Source organism: Macaca thibetana, chromosome 14 (genome assembly GCF_024542745.1).
Source record: "Macaca thibetana thibetana isolate TM-01 chromosome 14, ASM2454274v1, whole genome shotgun sequence".
NCBI classification, from domain to species: domain Eukaryota; kingdom Metazoa; phylum Chordata; class Mammalia; order Primates; family Cercopithecidae; genus Macaca; species Macaca thibetana.
In genome coordinates this window covers 8,478,977-8,496,960 of record NC_065591.1, presented here as the reverse complement: position 1 = coordinate 8,496,960, position 17,984 = coordinate 8,478,977, and the positions used below count along the sequence as shown (strand labels likewise).

At 57.2% G+C, this 17,984-nt stretch overlaps 3 protein-coding genes across 14 annotated transcripts in view; 1 reads left to right on the top strand and 2 right to left on the bottom strand.

Moving 5' to 3' along the window:
* EFEMP2 (EGF containing fibulin extracellular matrix protein 2) overlaps positions 1–17,984 on the bottom strand; it is a 363,083-nt gene continuing 345,099 nt past the window's right edge. The window contains exons 2-12 of the mRNA XM_050756711.1: positions 6,216–6,344; positions 5,784–5,901; positions 5,509–5,557; positions 4,696–4,902; positions 4,074–4,196; positions 3,667–3,783; positions 3,406–3,525; positions 2,064–2,183; positions 1,849–1,975; positions 1,415–1,610; positions 1–635 (exon numbers count right to left, since the gene is read on the bottom strand). Of these exons, the coding sequence (XP_050612668.1) occupies positions 474–635; positions 1,415–1,610; positions 1,849–1,975; positions 2,064–2,183; positions 3,406–3,525; positions 3,667–3,783; positions 4,074–4,196; positions 4,696–4,902; positions 5,509–5,557; positions 5,784–5,894 (1,332 nt within the window). The 5' untranslated portion in view covers positions 5,895–5,901; positions 6,216–6,344 and the 3' untranslated portion in view covers positions 1–473. The remainder of the gene's footprint in view (positions 636–1,414; positions 1,611–1,848; positions 1,976–2,063; positions 2,184–3,405; positions 3,526–3,666; positions 3,784–4,073; positions 4,197–4,695; positions 4,903–5,508; positions 5,558–5,783; positions 5,902–6,215; positions 6,345–17,984) is intronic.
* The window catches only part of CFL1 (cofilin 1), a 170,576-nt gene that overhangs the window by 11,259 nt on the left and 141,333 nt on the right, over positions 1–17,984 (bottom strand). Inside the window, exon 1 of one of the 12 annotated variants that reach the window (XM_050756801.1) lies at positions 7,120–7,123. The exons of 8 other annotated variants lie outside the window; for them this stretch is intronic. Coding sequence is in view for 1 of the 4 variants with exons in the window: in XM_050756788.1 (XP_050612745.1) it covers positions 6,520–6,607 (88 nt within the window). In the remaining 3 variants the exon portion in view is untranslated. Of the gene's footprint in view, positions 1–6,332; positions 6,338–6,519; positions 6,623–7,119; positions 7,124–17,984 lie in introns of those variants that run through there. 3 more of the 12 variants (XM_050756788.1, XM_050756792.1, XM_050756800.1) reach the window with 3 other exon arrangements.
* CTSW (cathepsin W) lies at positions 13,400–17,815 on the top strand. The gene is made up of 10 exons (XM_050756747.1): positions 13,400–13,730; positions 13,991–14,075; positions 15,479–15,592; positions 16,251–16,405; positions 16,506–16,602; positions 16,685–16,765; positions 16,855–16,980; positions 17,149–17,213; positions 17,295–17,501; positions 17,582–17,815. Exons 1-10 carry the CDS (start codon positions 13,644–13,646, stop codon positions 17,690–17,692), a joined length of 1,128 nt encoding a protein of 375 aa, XP_050612704.1. The 5' UTR covers positions 13,400–13,643; the 3' UTR covers positions 17,693–17,815.

The window sequence follows — 17,984 nt, the reverse complement described above, 5'->3', positions numbered from 1 at the left end:
TCCAGTTGCCTCTTTTTATAGAAAAACAGGCCCAGGGAACTACTAGGGCTTATCCAAATGTACAGTTTGAGGCAGAGTTAGGACTGGAACCCAGGGCCTCCTGGCGCTCTCCGGAGTAGAGTTTCTTAGGACCCCTGCAAGCCAGCCAAGTCCACATCTCTGGGCCAGGGCCTGGAGTCCGCCCTCCTCGTTACCTCCTCTCCTCTCGGGGTGGCTGAAGCTCGTGGTACAGAGCTCCCAGCTCCTGTCAATGGGGCCCCCTGGGCCTGAGCATATAGAGACCCCCATTTAGGTGAACTTGGCCTGCCCCTCCAAGTCCCACCCTGCCCCAGCCTGAGGCTTGCTGCAGTGTGACCCGCCCACCTCAGCCACCAGGACTCCTTCTTTCTCCCTTTATTGCCTTTCTCGTTCTGCCCTTCATAACAGGTTCCTCCGCTAGGGTAGCTGCAGGGAGGGTGGCTCCCTCCTGCTCCTCAGAAGGTGTAGGCCCCCACAAAGACGGTGAGCCTCAGTACAGAGCTGGCCCGGTAGCTCATGAGGGAATTCATGGTGACCATCTCCAGGTCCAGCACGTACTCCCGGGGGCCTGTCACCGGCCGGGCGAGGACCAGCATGGCGCTGACGTTGTTGATTTGCTGCAGGGCAGTGGGTGGAGGGATATATGTTGTGTCAGCCTGTGTGCTAGGCCCCTGCCCCAGCGTCACCTCCCTGCCCCGTGGCTGTGAGGTGGAGGGACAGCCCTGGCCAGACTGCGACCCCAGACTCTCATCCAGCTTTTTGACACCCTCAACATCTCTCCTCCCCAACCCAGGCTCCTGCCTTCAGAAATCTCCTGCTGGGGCTCTTCCCACCCTTTCCAGCTCATTCTGTCTGACCCAGGCTAACTGATGATTCAAGGTCACCATGTGGCTCTTGGGAGTGGTGGGACCTTTGGTGACCCAAAGTCAGCAGACTCCCTTCAGAGCATTCAGTTTCAAAATGAAAGAGAAGCGCTGGTTCTAGACAAACCCCTTCTCCTGGTGAGACCCATGCATGCCGCTGCCACTCACCGTGAGCAGCTCACTGTGAGCCACCCCTGGCCCCCTCCCACCTAACACATCCACCAGCAAGGAGTGGACTTTCTGACTCCAGGCCCCTGCACACGCCATTCCCTTGGTTTGTGGGTGAAATTGAGATCAGATATGGAAAACTAGTACCAGGACTCAAACTCCCGTGTCCGAGTGCTTCGTTAGAATTGCATTTAACCATCTGCCCTTTGCACCATGGGAATTTAGAATATCCCTGTTGTCCTACAGAAATCCCGCCTCCCGGGGGCGGGGCTTTGGGGAGGGGAGGGGCATAGCAGCCTGGCCGAAGGCGTCCTGGAGTTCAGTTTTAGATTGTGCATGTCAGTTGAGGGTTGCAGAAACCTTACCCTAATGTAGAAGTCCCCCTGCGAGTTTCCGGCACGGATCTGAAAGGCATTGTAGGCACCGGGGTAGACAGATGTCGCCTGGATCTGGAACACGTCAGCGGGCACGCTCCGCTCCGAGGTGATGGTCATGTACCGGTGCACAATGGATGAAGGCTGCTCTCGACACAGAGGGTTGGAGGCTGGGCAGAGGCAGCGGCTAGAGACCCCGAGGTGGGGGACATGAATGAGCTCCTTGCCTGTCCCCCCAATTTCTCCTACCCTACAAAGGAAGGGAATTCCAAAAGGACCCTCCCACCCCTGTGACTAGTTGTCATGAAGGACTATGGTTCCCATCAGCCCTCAGGGGCACTCACTTGTCCGAATAGATGCCAGTCAGCCCCAAAGCCCCCTGGGAGACGTAGTTTCTCTTGGGGCCTGGCATCAAATTGACTCACTTGTCAGAGACCTGGACGTAGGGCTCCACACAGCGGTTGGTGTCCACGCAGCGGTAGCCCCCATGGAAGTTGACACAGGTTTGGGCCTCAGAGCACTGGTGCGCACCAGACTCACACTCGTCAATGTCTGTGCCAGGGGAGAGGGGCTAGAATCGGGGGCGTCAGGCTGCCAGCTCCTGACACCATCCTGCCCATCCCACCCAGGCAACCTGTACCTTGGCAGAGGCGTGTGGCCAGCAGCTGGTACCCCTGTGGGCAGTGGCAGGAGAAACGGCCTGGCTCGTTGATGCAGCGGTACTGGCAGAGGTAGCTGGAGTAGCTACACTCATCAATATCTGAAGAAGCATGGGGATGGGGACCCCGGGTCAAGGGCAGTCTTCACCATTCAGTCCCACAAACATTTCCTAAGAAGGCCCAGCCCCGTGTTAGGCTGAATGTAGGAAGACAGGGGGATGAGACAAGCCACAAGCTCAGCCGGGAGATGGAGGGTTCAAACAAAGTTCTGCCCAGGCTGCCCCAGCTCAGACTTCTCTCTGCCCGGAACTGGAGGAAACACTGAATAAAGTTAGTGGGAATCTAGAGGCTTGGGTGTGAATCCCACCAGCTGATTTAGGGGAATCTTATTTTCCCAATCAGTAAAATGAGTGTCTTAGACTAGATGAGTCTCGTGGGTCTGCCCTGTGCTGTAACCTGCCCAATTCCTGCAACCCACAGTTAGCCCGAGCACCCAGCGGTCACCTCCAGCTAACTGAGCTTCACAGGCAGACCATTTCCCTTCTCTTGTTCCACTCATGCTGCCGGGTAGCAGTGAGGCCTCATCCCGCAGCAAAGCATAACATAGAGGGTATGTGCCAGTTGACAGGGTGTGAGAAGTCTAGGATCGAGCCCTGGCCCCATCTCATCCTGGCTGTGTGAACTCGGGCAGGTCACTTAACCTCTTTTAGCTGAATAATGAAAGTCACCATTTACCCAGGACTTTGTGCTTATTTTAATGTAATCCTCTCAACAAACCTGGAGGGAGATCTGAATGTCCTCATTTTGTAGAGGAAGGAGAAAATCATACCTCCTAGGATTCTTGAGAGGAAGGAGGCCAAGTGTGTCAGGGAACACACTACGAGGGCAGGTTCTCATTAAGTGGCAGTCAATTCACTTTAAAGCACTGCAGCTTGAGACGGGCTGGAGCCCATCTATCACACTCTCATCTAATCCTCAACACAACCCACTATAGAAGCAGAAACAGGCTCAGAGAGAAGCGACTTGTCCTAGTGCAAAATTCAAATGCAGGTAAATGCAGGTGAGCCTGACACGTGGGACAAGTGGCACCCACATCCTCAGTCTCCCCAGTAGGCTTCAGTAGGGACCTAGCTGCCTCTTCTTGTGCCTTCCCCACTGGTCTGGGAGTGCTCCACAGCCAGCCGGAGTGGAGTACCAGGAGGCAGCTGGGTGTACAGTGACGGGACGCGGAGGCCTCAAATGGAGAACTGTGTGGCAGGAGGCACGGCATAGGTAGGGCCTGGGGGCTCATGGAGAAGTACGCAGCAGGGGTGGAGCTCTCACCACTGCAGGAGAAGCCATCCCGGTGCAGCTCATAGCCCTGGTGGCAGCGACACAGGAAAGTCCCATAGGAGTTGAAGCAGCGCTGCTCGCATGGGGCCCCCATATCACACTCGTTCACATCTGGGGGTGCCAGGTAAAACAGGGATGAAAGCAGAGGAGCAGCCCGGAGCCTCCACTCTACCTGGGCTGGTCAGGAAGGGAGCGCCCCCACCTCACACCTCCCTGCCCAGGACCCAGGAGCCTGGCCCGGCCCAGCCTCACCCACACAGGAGCGGTTGTTAGGCCCCAGCTGGAAGCCCGGCTCGCACTGGCAACGGAAGGACCCAGGCAGGTTCACACAGCGATGCTGGCAGTAGCGGTAGCGGCACTCGTCTATGTCTGGGATAGAGGCAGAAGAAGGAGGGCGGAGGGCAGAGGGCAGGTGGGCTCGAGCCAGGTGGGACTCAAGGCTTAACCACCCATAATCCTGCCTGTGTCCGGGGAGCTGAATTGGGCAGGGTCAGCCAGGACACCTCCCAAATACACCCCCATACAGTCCTCTGTGTCTGATGACAGGAGGGTGAGGTGGCAGGGGCTGGGGGTGAAGCGTGGGTTGAATGGGGGTCAGGTGCTAGAGCAAGGGCCAGACCAGGGTCACAGAGCCTAGAGAAGCTGCTCCCTGGACTCACCCACACACTCGGGCCCGATCTTGCGGTAACCATCAGGACAGGTGCACTGATAGGAGCCAGGCAAGTTATGGCAGTCCTGGCTGGGGCGACAGTCGTGCAGGGCCTGGGCACACTCGTCCACATCTGCGAGAGACACCACTCAGCCCCCGCCTGGGATCCCGCACACCACCCAACATAACACATAGATCTAACACTTCAATTCAGTTCTCTCAACAGCACACGTAAGAGTTCACCAGCCTGGAGCCAACAGGAAAGGCACCCCTAACCTCTAAAACCGCATGTTGGGGGTTGCATAGGAAATAAGGTCCTGTCCACACCCCCAGAAGCACTGATTCCTGGACTGTCCTTCCTCCAAGGCCTGTGGCTCCCAGGGGACAGACACTGGAAGGCAGAGTTCCTGCAGTGTCTCTGCAGCAACCAAGGGGAGGGGGCCGGAGCTGGCTGGAGCAGTGGCACACAAGCTGGGGCCACCTGTGGCAGGTCGCAAACAACATGAGTGTCTGGATGAGGGTGTGGACGTCACCAGCGGCCCTTTTGAGCCGGGACGGAACATGAGGTCTTTTAAGTTTAAGATGCTTGGTGAGAGGACTGGAAGCCAGGCACCGGAGCAGTCCCCACTCACCCACACAGCTCTCCTGATCGTCGGGCTCATAGCCTGGTGGGCAGGGGTTGGGGTGTTGAGCGGGAGGCACTGGTGGCGGGGGTCCCTCGCCATGTAGGTCGTTGATGACGGCAGCGGAGCGGGGCAGGCACAAGTAGCCCCCGTAGTGGTTGATGCACTTCATTTCTCCCTTGCAGGCCTCAGGGATGGTCAGACACTCGTTGACATCTGCAGAGAGGGGCCTGCTGGGCACAGCCAGTCTCCTGGGCTGGCCCTGGAGGGAGCGGAGGCAGGAGCCCAGCTCGGCCTTCTCCAAGATGTGTGGCCCCAGCAAAGCCTTCCCACTCTGCTCAACAAGCCAAGTATGCCTGCCCGGGACCCCTTCCCAGGGTTGGTCAAGGCTGGAGGTGGGGCAGCTGTTCCCACTGTTGCCCTCATTCTTGGCCTGCAAGTGGGTCTCTATCCCTCCCCACAGCCCTAGCCCTAGCTCAGCCCAAGAGTGGGGGCCTCCTTACCCACCCCTGGGGACACTACCCTCCCAGGTTGTGATGAGACAAAGAGCTGGGACAGGAGAGTGGTTCAGAGAAGGCGTACAGGATCCAGCTCTTCTGAGGGGTAGGGGCAAGGTTTCCTGGGTTTCTGGGAGAGGGCGAGGCCACCCCTAGCTGAACTGGCCTCCAGAGAACCAGGGCTGGCCTCGGTGTAGCAGAGCTGGGCAGAGGACGAGCTGCTGGGCTCCCATGGCAGCTCTCGGATGTGGGGCTGTCCCTTGGAAAGCAGCTATCAATCCCCTTCTGGGTTCCTGGGGGTGTTTGGTCCCCCAGGCACACACACCCCGGCAGTGCTGGCTGTCTGGGTCCCACTCATAGCCATCTGTGCATTCCTGGAAGGGAACCAGAAGTGGCCAGTGGTCACCCAAAGATCTCCTCCAACTGACCAGGCCAACACTAGGGCCTGAGCCTGGCCACCCTCCGGCCTGCTCCAAACAATGGCCCCCAGCCCTCCCCCAGCCAGGAGAAGGAGTCTTCCCCGGCAGCAGCCACCCCGGGGTCCCGGTCTCTTCCTCCCTACCCTCCCCATCCCAGGCCAGCGGCCCTCACTGTCCCCACCGTGTAGCTGTCGGGCTCTTCGGAATCCTGAGGAGAAGCTGATCCCAAGAGCAACAGCAGCAGCGCCCAGAGCAGTAGAGACCCGGGTAGGCAGGAGGCACAGGGGAGCATCCTGGGGCTGCGAGATGGTGGACACCGGTCAAGGGCCTCTGCCGCGGCACCCCGCTCCCTGTGCCGGGAGTCCGAGCCCAGCCCCCGCCACTGCCCGCTCAGGAACGTGCTTGGGTCTCGGGGCCTCCCAGGGCTGGGGGCCGACTCCTCACAGGCCCAGGTCCCAGGCCCCGGGTCCCAGGCCCACCCGCCCCGGCCACCCCGCCCCGCGCCCCTGCGGCGAAGGCCGAGGAGCGCGGGCCTCTGTGGGCGCTACGCTGCCGCAGATTCGGCCGAGACTCCGGCCCGCGCTCTCCCCCAAGGACGGTCACAGCCACTCACTTGGGCCCGCGACGCCCCGGCCTGCGGCTCTGGCGGCTCGGCTGGCTCCGGCAATGCCTGCGGGCAGACGGACGGGCGGACGGCACAGCTCCCTGGACGCGCGGCCCCAGGAAGCGCCCCCCGCCCGCCAGCCTGCCGCGACGCGGCCCACCCCGGCGCCTCCGCCCGCCCTTCGGCGGATTCCTGAGCCCGCGCCAGGGGGAGGGACCCCGACCCCCCGCTTCTCCGCCCCCGGCCAGCCACAGGCCCCCACCCGGTCCCCCGCGGCGCCGCCCGGAGCCGCCTCCCGACGCCGGTCCAGGGTCCCCCAGCGCTCCATCCTGGGGCCCTGACCTTGATACCAGGCCCCCAGACTCACCCGGGGGCCCCCAGACGCTCACCAAAAATGTCATCCTGCTCGCCTAGATCCTACCTAATCTGCGCCCCCAGAATTTCATCCTGTGCACCCACACCGTAATCCTGGAACCCCTAGATTCTCATTCTGCGCCTCCCGAGATCGTCCTGGGTACCCAGAGCCCACCTCACCCAGTCCTCCAGACCCTCAATCTGCTCCCTTCAAAATTTTATTCTCTGCCCCAGACCGTCATTCTAAAACATCCTAAAACTTCATCCAGGGTCCCCAGACCCTCGCCCAGGAACGAGAGGCTCCCAGGTGCAGAATTGTCCTTCTCGCTCCCTCCTGCCCTCCACCCCCAGGACCGTCTTCAGCCAGGTGGTCTTCACTGCACACGGCGTCACCCACACCCTCCATCCACAAAGCTACAAGTTTGGGGGCGAGGGCGGCAGTTCCCTTTTGGCACAAAATGAATGGAAGCCCCTGAGAAGGAGGGCAGGGCTGATGTCGGACGTGCAGGATGCCAGGGTCGGGTGCCAACGCGCCTCCTCGACCTCCTCGCACCCGCGTCCCCCGCCCGGTTTCCGCCTCCGCCCCAAGTGGGGGCGTGTCCTTGGAGGCGGAGTATGGGCGGTGCTGGCTCCCAGGAAGGGGAGTGGCCTCTGTTTGCCCACGTCTCTGGGCGGAGTCAGGCGGGAAAGCGCTGCGTGTCCGGGGATCCCCCGCCTGGGGCCCGCCCTTCCTTTCCCTTTGCCATCCCTGCTTATCCCCACAGTCGCCCTCCACGTGACCCCAGCCTGCCGAGGAGGGGACGTGCTGGTGGGTCCCGAGGCGAGCGCCTGGGGTTCAGGTTAACTGCGCAGTTCCCGCTTCTCGCCACTCTACCACCACCATCCCTCCCAGCCGCTGGGGCCAGAAGGTTAAATGATAGTTCTTCAGGGGCCGGGCGCGGTGGCTCACGCCTGTAATCCCAGCACTTTGAGAGGCCGAGGCGGGTGGATCACCTGAGGTCAAGAGTTCGAGACCAGTCTGGAACACCATCTCTACTAAAAATATAAAAATTAGCCAGGCGTGGTTGCGCGTGCCTGTGGTCGCAGCTACTCAGGAGCTTGAGGCAGGAGAATCGCTTGAACTCGGGAGGTAGAGCTTGCAGTGAGCCCAGATCACACCACTGCACTCCAGCCTGGGTGACAGAGCGAGACTCTGTCTTCAAAAATAATAGGCCAGACGCAGTGGCTCACGCCTGTAACCCCAACACTTTGGGAGCCCGAGGGTGGGCAGATCACAAGGTCAGGAGTTCAAGACCAGCCTGGCCAACAAAAACACAAATTAGCCAGTGTGGTGGTATGTGCCTCTAATCCCAGCTACTCCGGAGGTTGAGGCAGAAGTATCTCTTGAACCTGGGAGGCAAAGGTTGCAATGAGCCGAGATTGTGCCATTGCACTCCAGCCTGGGTGACAGAGCGAGAGTCCGTCTCAAAAAATAATAATAGGCCGGGCGTGGTGGCTCAAGCCTGTAATCCCAGCACTTTGGGAGGCCGAGACGGGCGGATCACGAGGTCAGGAGATCGAGACCATCCTGGCTAACACGGTGAAACCCCGTCTCTAATAAAAAATACAAAAAAAAAACTAGCCGGGCGAGGTGGCGGGTGCCTGTAGTCCCAGCTACTCGGGAGGCTGAGGCAGGAGAATGGCGTGAACCCGGGAGGCGGAGCTTGCAGTGAGCCGAGATCTGGCCATTGCACTCCAGCCTGGGTGACACAGCAAGACTCCGTCTCAAAAAAAAAAAAAAAAATAATAATAATAATAATAATAATAGCTCTTTAAAACAAGAAAGACAATAACAAGTGTTGGCAAAGATATGGAGAAACTGGAGCCCTCATGCACTGTTGATGGAAAATGGTTTGGCAGTTCCTCAAAATGTTATCACATGACCTGGCGATTTCATTCCTAGGGACACAAACCTAGGATAATTGAAAAGATATGTACACACACACAAATCTGTACACAGCATTTATAGCTGCATTATATATGAGCCAAATGCAGAAACAACACAAAATCTGTCAACTGATGAATAACACGATGCAGTACATCTATACAGTGGAACATTATTCAGCCATAAAAAGGAATGAAGTGCGGATGCATGCCACAATATAGGTGAATTCTTGAAAATATTATGTGAAGTGAAAGAAGCCAGACACAAAAAGCCACATATTCTATTTATTTTTTATTTTTTTTAGGTGGAGTTTTGCTCTTGTTGCTCAGGCTGGAGTGCAATGGCATGATCTCGGCTCACCACAATCTCTGCCTGCCGGGTTCAAGCAATTCTCCTGCCTCAGGCTCCCGAGTGGCTGGGATTACAGGCGCCTGCCACCACGCCCAGCTAATTTTGTGTTTTTAGTAGACACGGGGTTTCACCATATTGGTTAGGCTGGTCTCAAACTCCAGATCTCAGGTGATCCACTCACTTCGACCTCCTACAGTGCTTGGATTATAGGCGTGAGCCACCGTGCCCAGCACACATATTACATTTATATGAAATAACCAGAATAGGCAAACCCAGAAAAACAGAAAGTAGATTAATGGTTGCCAGAGGAAGGTGGGGAATGGGGAGTGACTGCTAATGGGTCTGGGTTTTCTTTGGGATAATGAAAATATTCTAAAACTAGATAGTAGTGATGGTCACATAACTATGCAAACATACTAAAACCCACTGAATTGTACACTTCAAAAAAGTGAAGTTTCTTTAGGAGGCCGAGGCGGGTAGATCACGAGGTTAGGAGATCAAGACCATCCTGGCTAACACGGTGAAACCCCATCTCTACAAAAAAATTAGCCAGGCATGGTGGTGGGCACCTGTAATCCCAGCTACTTGGGAGGCCGAGGCAGTAGAATGGCGTGAACCTGGTAGGCAGAGCTTGCAGTGAGCCGATATCACTCCACTGCACTCCAGCCTGGGCGACAGAGCGAGACTCCGTCTCAAAAAAAAAAAAAAAAAAGTGAAGTTTATAGTCTGTAATAATACCACAATAGGGCCGGGCGCGGTGGCTCAAGCCTGTAATCCCAGCACTTTGGGAGGCCGAGACGGGTGGATCACGAGGTCAGGAGATCGAGACCATCCTGGCTAACACAGTGAAACCCCGTCTCTACTAAAAAAAATACAAAAAAATAGCCAGGCGAGGTGGCGGGCGCCTGTAGTCCCAGCTACTCGGGAGGCTGAGGCAGAAGAATGGCGCAAACCCGGGAGGTAGAGCTTGCAGTGAGCTGAGATCCGGCCACTGCACTCCAGCCTGGGCCACAGCACCAGACTCCGTCTCAAAAAAAAAAAAAAAATAATAATAATAATAATACCACAATAGGCCGGGCATGGTGGCTCATGCCTGTAATCCCAGCACTTTAGGAGGCCAAGGTGGATGGATCACCTGAGGTCAGGAATTCCAGACCAGCCTGGCCAACATGACAAAACTCCAACTCTACTAAAACGACAAAAATTAGCTGGCTATGGTGGTGAACACCTGTAAGCTACTCAGGAGGCTGGGGCAGGAGAATCACCTGAACCTGAGAGGTGGAGGTTGCAGTAAGCCGAGATCGTGCCACTGCACTCCAGCCTGGGCGACAGAGCAAGACCCTGTCTCAAAAAAAGGAAATATTTAAAAAAGGCAGGAAAGGGGTGCTGCTATCACCCCGTTTCACAGATAGGGAGGCTGAGAGACTTGTCCCAGGTGAAGGATGGGACTTGCACTCATGTCCCATGGACTTCAAGACCCGCTGAACTCCTTGCCCTATATTAGAGCATGAAGCACCCGCCCTGCGAACACTCACTCTGTGCCACAGTGTTGGGCGCTCCACTAAGTATCATTCCACTCAAGCCTCAGCCTGAGAATTGTCATTGCCAATTAGAGATGAAGACATGAGGCCCGGGGGGATGACTTAGTGCACGGCTGGTGTACAACCTGGACCTGAACCTCCATCTTTGCACTATCCAGCCTGAGTGAGCCTCCCACTTGGAGTTGCCTCCTCAGAATGCCTCCCCGGTCCTCTGCACCCTCAGTGACTTTCCCTGCCTTGGCCTGCTCTGCACTGGGTCCCTTTCAAGGTCCCAGACACCACTGGATCAGTGTCTCTCTCTGACCAAGTAGTGAGCTCCTCTCAGGCAGTGAGGCCCCTGTGCCCGTGGCCCACCCCTTACTGGGTGCCAGCAGGGATCTGCAGGGTCGGCAGGTGAATGGACAAATGAGTGAGTGGGTGGAGGAAGTTCACTGATTCACTCAACAAGTTTACTCGGCTGGGCGCAGTGGCTCATGCCTGTCATCTCAGTACTTTGGGAGGCTGAGACAGGTGGATTGCTTGAGGTCAGGAGTTTGAGACCAGCCTGACCAACATGGTGAAACCCTGTCTCTACAAAAAATACAAAAAAATTACCTGAGTGTGGTGGCGCACACCTGTAGTCCCAGTTACTTGGGAGGCTGAGGCAGGATAATCGCTGGAACCCGAGAGGCGGAGGTTGCAGTGAGCCGAGATCGTGACACTGCACTCCAGCCTGGGCGACAGAGTGAGACTCCGTCTCAAAAGAACAAAACAAAACAAAAAATGTTTACTGACTGGCCACTGTAAAGCAGATGCTGTGGTGCCGGGCACCAGGGACACAGCACTGACTAAAAACAGACCCAAACCTCCTGGCCTTGGGAGCTGTCATGCAAGGGAAGGAAAGAGAGGATCAAAGAGGAAGGCCACTGGGCCCCACACCTCCAGTCCCTCCTCCCCGTGGCCTCCCACATCCTACCATCACAACAGACCCACATTGGGACCTCCACCTCTGAGGGCTGACATGGAGCCTTAGCCATCAGTCATACAACAGGACAAGCCTGGCTGGGGCCCGTAACTGGGCTCTAGAACCACAGGGCCAGGCACCGCTCTGGGGATGGTCTGTCCACGGCATTTCAATAAAGGCAGCAGCATGCTTTTCAAATAGAGAAGCCCCTTGGCTTACTCTCTGGGCAGGGCGACAAAGTGTGGCCTCACAAGCCGGGCGCGGTGGCTCACGCCTGTAATCCCAGCACTTTGGGAGGCCGAGGCGGGCGGATCACAAGGTCAGGAGATCGAGACCACGGTGAAACCCCGTCTCTACTAAAAAAAAAATACAAAAAATTAGCCGGGCGCGGTTGTGGGCGCCTGTAGTCCCAGCTACTCGGGAGGCTGAGGCAGGAGAATGGCGTGAACCCGGGAGGCGGAGCTTGCAGTGAGCCGAGATCGCGCCACTGCACTCCAGCCTGGGCGACACAGCGAGACTCCGTCTCAAAAAAAAAAAAAAAAAAAAAAAAAAAAAAAAAAAAAAAAGTGTGGCCTCACGACTCTGGGAGGAATCCTAATAAAGAAATGCAGTAGTGAGCATGTAAGTGAATAAATCCCAGGATTACAGCTGTCCTGTCTCCCGCCCCATGGAACCCTAGAGAGCCAGCTCTTCACACCCTTCTCTGGTCTTGGTCACCAGTTCTCAGCCTGAACTCCTAGAAGGGAGGTCTCCAGCCCAAGGACCCACTTAGAACAAAGACAGCAGTAATGGGTGTTAATACTGCTGCCCAGCCCTTGACCTCACAAGTTAAGTTTTGGCCTCCCTCTGTCTGTGATGCTCACAGTTATCCTTCTGGCTCTTCAGCCCCCTCATCCTCATCCCTAGACCACGGGAGGGATGAGGAACGGGAGGCACTAGCAGCAATGGCTGCTCCTGGACTCTGACTCTGCACTTTCCTGTTTTGTTTTGTTGACATGGAGTTTCACTCTTGTTGCCCAGGCTGGAGTGCAATGGCGCGATCTCGGCTCACTGCAACCTCCACCTCCCGGGTTCAAGTCATTCTCGTGCCTCAGCCTCCCGAGTAACTGGGATTATAGATACCCGCCACCACGCCCACCTACTTTTTTGTATTTTTAGTAGAAACAGGGTTTCACCATGTTGGCCAGGCTGGTCTTGAACTCCTGACCTCAGGTGATCCACCCGCCTCGGCCTCCCAAAGTGCTGGGATTACAAGCGTGAGCCACCACACCTGGCCTGGTTTTGTTTTTTTGACACAGGATCTTGGACCCAGGCTGGAGTGCAGTGGCATGATCATAGCTCACTGCAGCCTTAATCTTCCAGGCTCAAGCAATCCCACTGGCCTCAGCCTCCCCAGTAGCTGGGACTACAGGAGAGCACCACCATGCTTGGCTAACTTTTTTAAATTATTTTTTTAGTAGAGATGAAGTCTTGCTCAGTTGCCCAGGTTTGTCTCCAACTCCTGAGCTCAAACGATTCTCTTACCTTGGCCTCCCAAAGTGATGGGATTACAGGCATGAGCCATTGTGCCCAGCCTGCTTTCTTGTTTACAACTTATGATGATCAACTGTTCAGTCAGCAAACACCTAGCGAGCCTGCCCCATGCCTAGCCCTATCCTGGGCACCGGGGACACAAGCAAACCGAACCCTTCTGGTGTGGCTGGAGGCAGATGCCCAATGGGCACAGGTGCAGCTGGGCTGAAGGGGCTGCAAAGCTTCTACCAGAGGTTGGGGAAGCAGGGAAGGCTTCTTGAAAGAGGCAGCCATTGAGGTGACTGAGCTTCATAGTAGGAGCAAGAGTGGTTCCTTTGGCCAGGTGCAGTGGCTCATGCATGTTATCCCAGCACTTTGGGAGGCTGAGGCGGGTGGATCACCTGAGGTCAGGAGTTCGAGACCAGCCTGACCAACATGGTGAAACCCTGTATCTACTGAAAATACAAAAAAATTGCTGGGCGTGGTGGTGCACGCTTGTAGTCCCAGCTACTTGGAAGGCTGAGGCAGGAGAATTGCTTGAACCCGGGAGGTGTAGGTTGCAGTGAGCCCAGATTGTGCCACCGCACTCCAACCTGGGTAGGAAAAAAAAAAGAAAGAAAAAAGGGGTGTGTTGGGGAGCAGACAGGCAGAGGACTGAAAGCCTGAAGGCCTGAGCAAGTTGTGGGTTCTAGGGGTCCACCCCTCACCCACCAAACCTGTCTTCCCCTTCGTGGTTCTCCAGCCCCGCCCTCACACCCTCCTCCTCGATCTGCACGGCTTCCTGCCTCCATGCCTCTCCAGACTGCACCAGCATGGCACTGACTACCCACCCCTCCTGCCTCCTGGCCCTGCTGGTGGCAGGCCTAGCCCAAGGCATCAGAGGCTCCCTTAGGGCCCAGGTAAGTGCTCCCAAAACCTTACAACTGCCAGTCCCACACCTGGGGTCACCCCTTCAGAAACAGCTGGCCTGTCATTCTCATTTTTCAGAGGGAGTCACTGAGGTTGGAGAGGGGGCTGACGTGCCCAAGGGCACATGGGAAGACAGAGAAGGCTAACTGGCTGACCCCTAGCCCAGTCCTTGCACGGCTAGGAGCTAAGGTGGGGCCCCAGCAATGATTCCTCTGCCCACTGCCCCTCTCTACCCTTGGTTCCTTGCCAGGACCTCAGTCCCCAGCCGCTGGAGCTGAAAGAGGCCTTCAAGCTGTTCCAGATCCAGTTCAACCGGAGTTACTTGAGCCCAGAAGGTATCACAGGGCACATACATCTCCACTCCAAGCCCCCACGTTTTTTTTTTTTTTTTTTTTTTTTTGAGACGGAGCCTCTCTCTGTCACCCAGGCTGGAGTGCAGTGGCCGGATCTCAGCTCACTGCAAGCTCCGCCTCCCGGGTTCACGCCATTCTCCTGCCTCAGCCTCCCGAGTAGCTGGGACTACAGGCGCCTGCCACCTCGCCCGGCTAAGTTTTTGTATTTTTAGTAGAGACGGGGTTTCACTGTGTTAGCCAGGATGGTCTCGATCTCCTGACCTCGTGATCCGCCCATCTCGGCCTCCCAAAGTGCTGGGATTACAGGCTTGAGCCACCGCGCCCGGCCCCCACGTTTTTTTTGAGACATGGAGTGCAATGGCCTCATCTTGGCTCACTGCAACCTCCACCTCCTGGGTTCAAGCGATTCTCCTGCTTCAGCCTCTAAGTAGCTGGGATTACAGGCATGTACCACCACACTTGACTTTTATATTTTTAGTAGAGACAGGGTTTTACCATGTTGGCCAGGCTGGTCTTGAACTCCTGACCTCAGGTGATCCACCTGCCTCAGCCTCCCAAAGGACTGGGATTACAGGTGTGAGCCACCGAGCCCAGCCATCCCACTTTGTAATAGATGAAAAACTTGAAGCTCAGGGTGGGGAACAGGCATGGCCAAGGTCACTCAGCAGGACAGGGCAGGGCTGGGCATGTGCTCCCTGGTTTCCTGAAAGCATGAGTGGGTCCAGGATCATTCTTTGCTATGGATCTGGAGGGCAGTGGCAGCGGGTGAGGTCCTGCCCTAGTCCTACGTGATCCCCTGGCTCCGCAGTCACTTCCCTGTGATTCCAGGCAGTGGGCAGGGGGCCACCACCTAGTCATTCGTTCATTCAGCAAACACCCAAGGACACCCATTTTGTCCCCACGTTGGGGACTTCTTCTCTAGCCCATGATCTAACCCCTGCCCCTGCCCTCTCGCTGTACTGATCTTTCTAGGGGGCTGGTCTGCGTGTGCCTTTTAGCCCAGGCTGCCCGTGCCGTCGTCTCCTCTCCCCGTCATGTTCCAGCTCTCCTCCTGTGGTCAGAGGTGTAAAGGAGGTGGCCTGGCAGGAAGCTGGTCTCTGGCCGCACATCCTTTCCTTGAGTCACCACCACCAGACCCCTTACCTGGCTTCCTACCCAGGGTGGCCAGAGATGGTCCTCTCGCTGCCTCTGGGGAAAACCCAACCCTAGGTGGGCTGGGTAACCACTTCCTCTGCCTGGGTATCTGCAGTGGGGCCTTGTAGGAGCTACACGAAAGGAGCCAGTGCTCAACTGGGTGGGTGTGGGTGGAAGGGTGCCCAGCCAGTGGCTACTTCCTGCCCCTGAGGGTTTGGGAGTCAGCCTAGGACAACTCCCTCTTGGTCCAGAGCATGCTCACCGCCTGGACATCTTTGCCCACAACCTGGCCCAGGCTCAGCGGCTGCAGGAGGAGGACTTGGGCACAGCTGAGTTTGGGGTGACTCCATTCAGTGACCTCACAGGTACCATTAACCCTTCTGGCCTGTAGGTGGTGGTTGGGGAAGCGGTCTCCCCAGGGACACTGGCAGCTGGACCCAGTGGACCTTCAATTTTCACTTCCCAGGGAAGGAAATTCATTTCCCTGAGGACCAGGGGCTTGGGTGCTGGTATCAAATCACCCAGTGCAGGGGCAGAATCTCTGTAGCCCTGTGTCCTAGCCCAGCCTAGGGGCCAGCACAGCAGCTACACGGAAGCACCCAGCAGGGAGTCCAGCCTCTCTAGGCTCAGCATCCCTGCCTTTTTGAGACAGGGTCTTGCTCTGTTGTCCAGGCTGCAGCACAATGGTGCAATCACAGCAGCTCACTCAGCCTCTACCTCCTAGACTCAAGCAATTCCCCCAACCTCTCAGCCTTCTAAGTAGCTGGGACTATAAGCCCGCACAACCACACCCAGCTAATTTTTCTACTTTTTGTGGAGATGGGGTCTTGGACTCCTGACCTCAAGTGATCCATCTGCCTTGGCCTCCCAAAGTGCTGGGATTATAGGCGTGAGCCACCACACCCGGCCTATCCTTGCCTTTTTGCCCCTCAGGGCATTATGGGACCAACGGCTGGAGTGGGAGAGGCAGAACAGGGAGAAGAGGTCAAAACAGAGACCTCAGTGGCCCTGTCTGTTCCCCAGAGGAGGAGTTTGGCCAGCTCTACGGGTATCGGAGGGCAGCTGGAAGGGTCCCCGGCATGGGCAGAGAGATAGGGTCCGAAGAGCCACAGGAGTCAGTGCCTTTCACCTGTGACTGGCGGAAGGTGGCCGGTGCCATCTCACCCATCAAGGACCAGGTATCTGCCCCTACCCAGCTCGCTCTAATTCAGCTAAGTGGTGGGAAGGAGAGGGGCCTGGCCCGAACACCTAGCCCCGCCTCACCCTCTCGCCCTCCAGAAAAACTGCAACTGCTGCTGGGCCATGGCAGCGGCAGGCAACATAGAGGCCCTGTGGCGCATCAATTTCTGGGATTTCGTGGATGTCTCCGTGCAGGGTAGGGCTGACAGAGGGTGCAGGTGTGACAGGGGAGGGAGGCCTAGGGGCCTGGTCACCCACACTGTCCCTTCTTGCACCAGAACTGCTGGATTGTGGTCGCTGTGGGGATGGCTGCCGTGGTGGCTTCGTCTGGGACGCGTTCATAACTGTTCTCAACAACAGTGAGTGCACTGCCCCGCCACTCTGTGCATCTGCAGGGGGACAGGGTGGGCAGGAGCGGAGCCTCCTCCCTTGTCTTGCTTATCTGCAGGCGGCCTGGCCAGTGAAAAGGACTACCCGTTCCAGGGCAAAGTCAGAGCCCAAGGGTGCCACGCCAAGAAGTACCACAAGGTGGCCTGGATCCAGGACTTCATCATGCTGCAGAACAGCGAGCACAGTGCGGGCAGGGCAGGGACATGGGCGGACGGCAGGGACAGACACCGGGGCAGAGGCAGACACACTGGGTGACTGGGCTAGAAGACAAGAGGGGGTGGGAGGAGCGAAGGAGCGAGAGAGAAACCGACACTCCCACATGCCAAGGGTCTGATGATGCTCCCGTCCCCAGGAATTGCCCAGTACCTGGCCACTTACGGCCCCATCACCGTGACCATCAACATGAAGCCCCTGCAGGTGGGATGGGAGAGCTGGCGGGGGAGGGGAATACAGGGGACTCGGCCCTACACTCAGCCCCTCGGCCCCCACCCCCTGCAGCTATACCGGAAAGGTGTGATCAAGGCCACACCCACCACCTGTGACCCCCAGCTTGTGGACCACTCTGTCCTGCTGGTGGGTTTTGGCAGCCTCAAGTCAGAGGGGATATGGGCAGAGACAGTCTCATCGCAGTCTCAGCCTCAGCCTCCACACCCCACCCCATACTGGATCCTGAAGAACTCCTGGGGGGCCCAGTGGGGAGAGAAGGTGAGTGTGATCTATTGGGGGAGGGGCCAGGCAGAACAGGCCTCTTCCCACCTTCCCACCCGTGTCCCCTAACCTCCTAGGGCTACTTCCGGCTACACCGAGGCAGCAATACCTGCGGCATCACCAGGTTCCCGCTCACTGCCCGTGTGCAGAAACCGGATGTGAAGCCCCGAGTCTCCTGCCCTCCCTGAACCCACCTGGCCCCCTCAGCTCTGTCCTGTTAGGCCAGCTGCCTCCTCGCCAGCCCTACCCCCAGGTTTTTGCTCATCTTCCCAATCTCAATACAGCCTGAATAAACCAAGACAAGACGTCTGGCTTGTGAGTGGACTCTTCTGGTGGATGGGCGGAGCACAGTCACCATTCCCTGAGATATGTCCCAGTTCCCAAGAGGCCACTGTAAATGTCCATCCTTGTACACGGACACCAGGTGCTCAGAGACAGACACAGGCACATCTGCACGTCCCCCACCTGCTCCCCGGAGCG

Bases quoted from the DNA above. Each gene is read 5' to 3' on its own strand.
- CTSW (XM_050756747.1), top strand. From the start codon at position 13,644: ATGGCACTGACTACCCACCCCTCCTGCCTCCTGGCCCTGCTGGTGGCA. The intron at 16,603-16,684 runs GTAGGGCTGACA...TTCTTGCACCAG, and splicing joins CGTGGATGTCTCCGTGCAGG to AACTGCTGGATTGTGGTCGC. The intron at 16,766-16,854 runs GTGAGTGCACTG...GCTTATCTGCAG, and splicing joins CATAACTGTTCTCAACAACA to GCGGCCTGGCCAGTGAAAAG.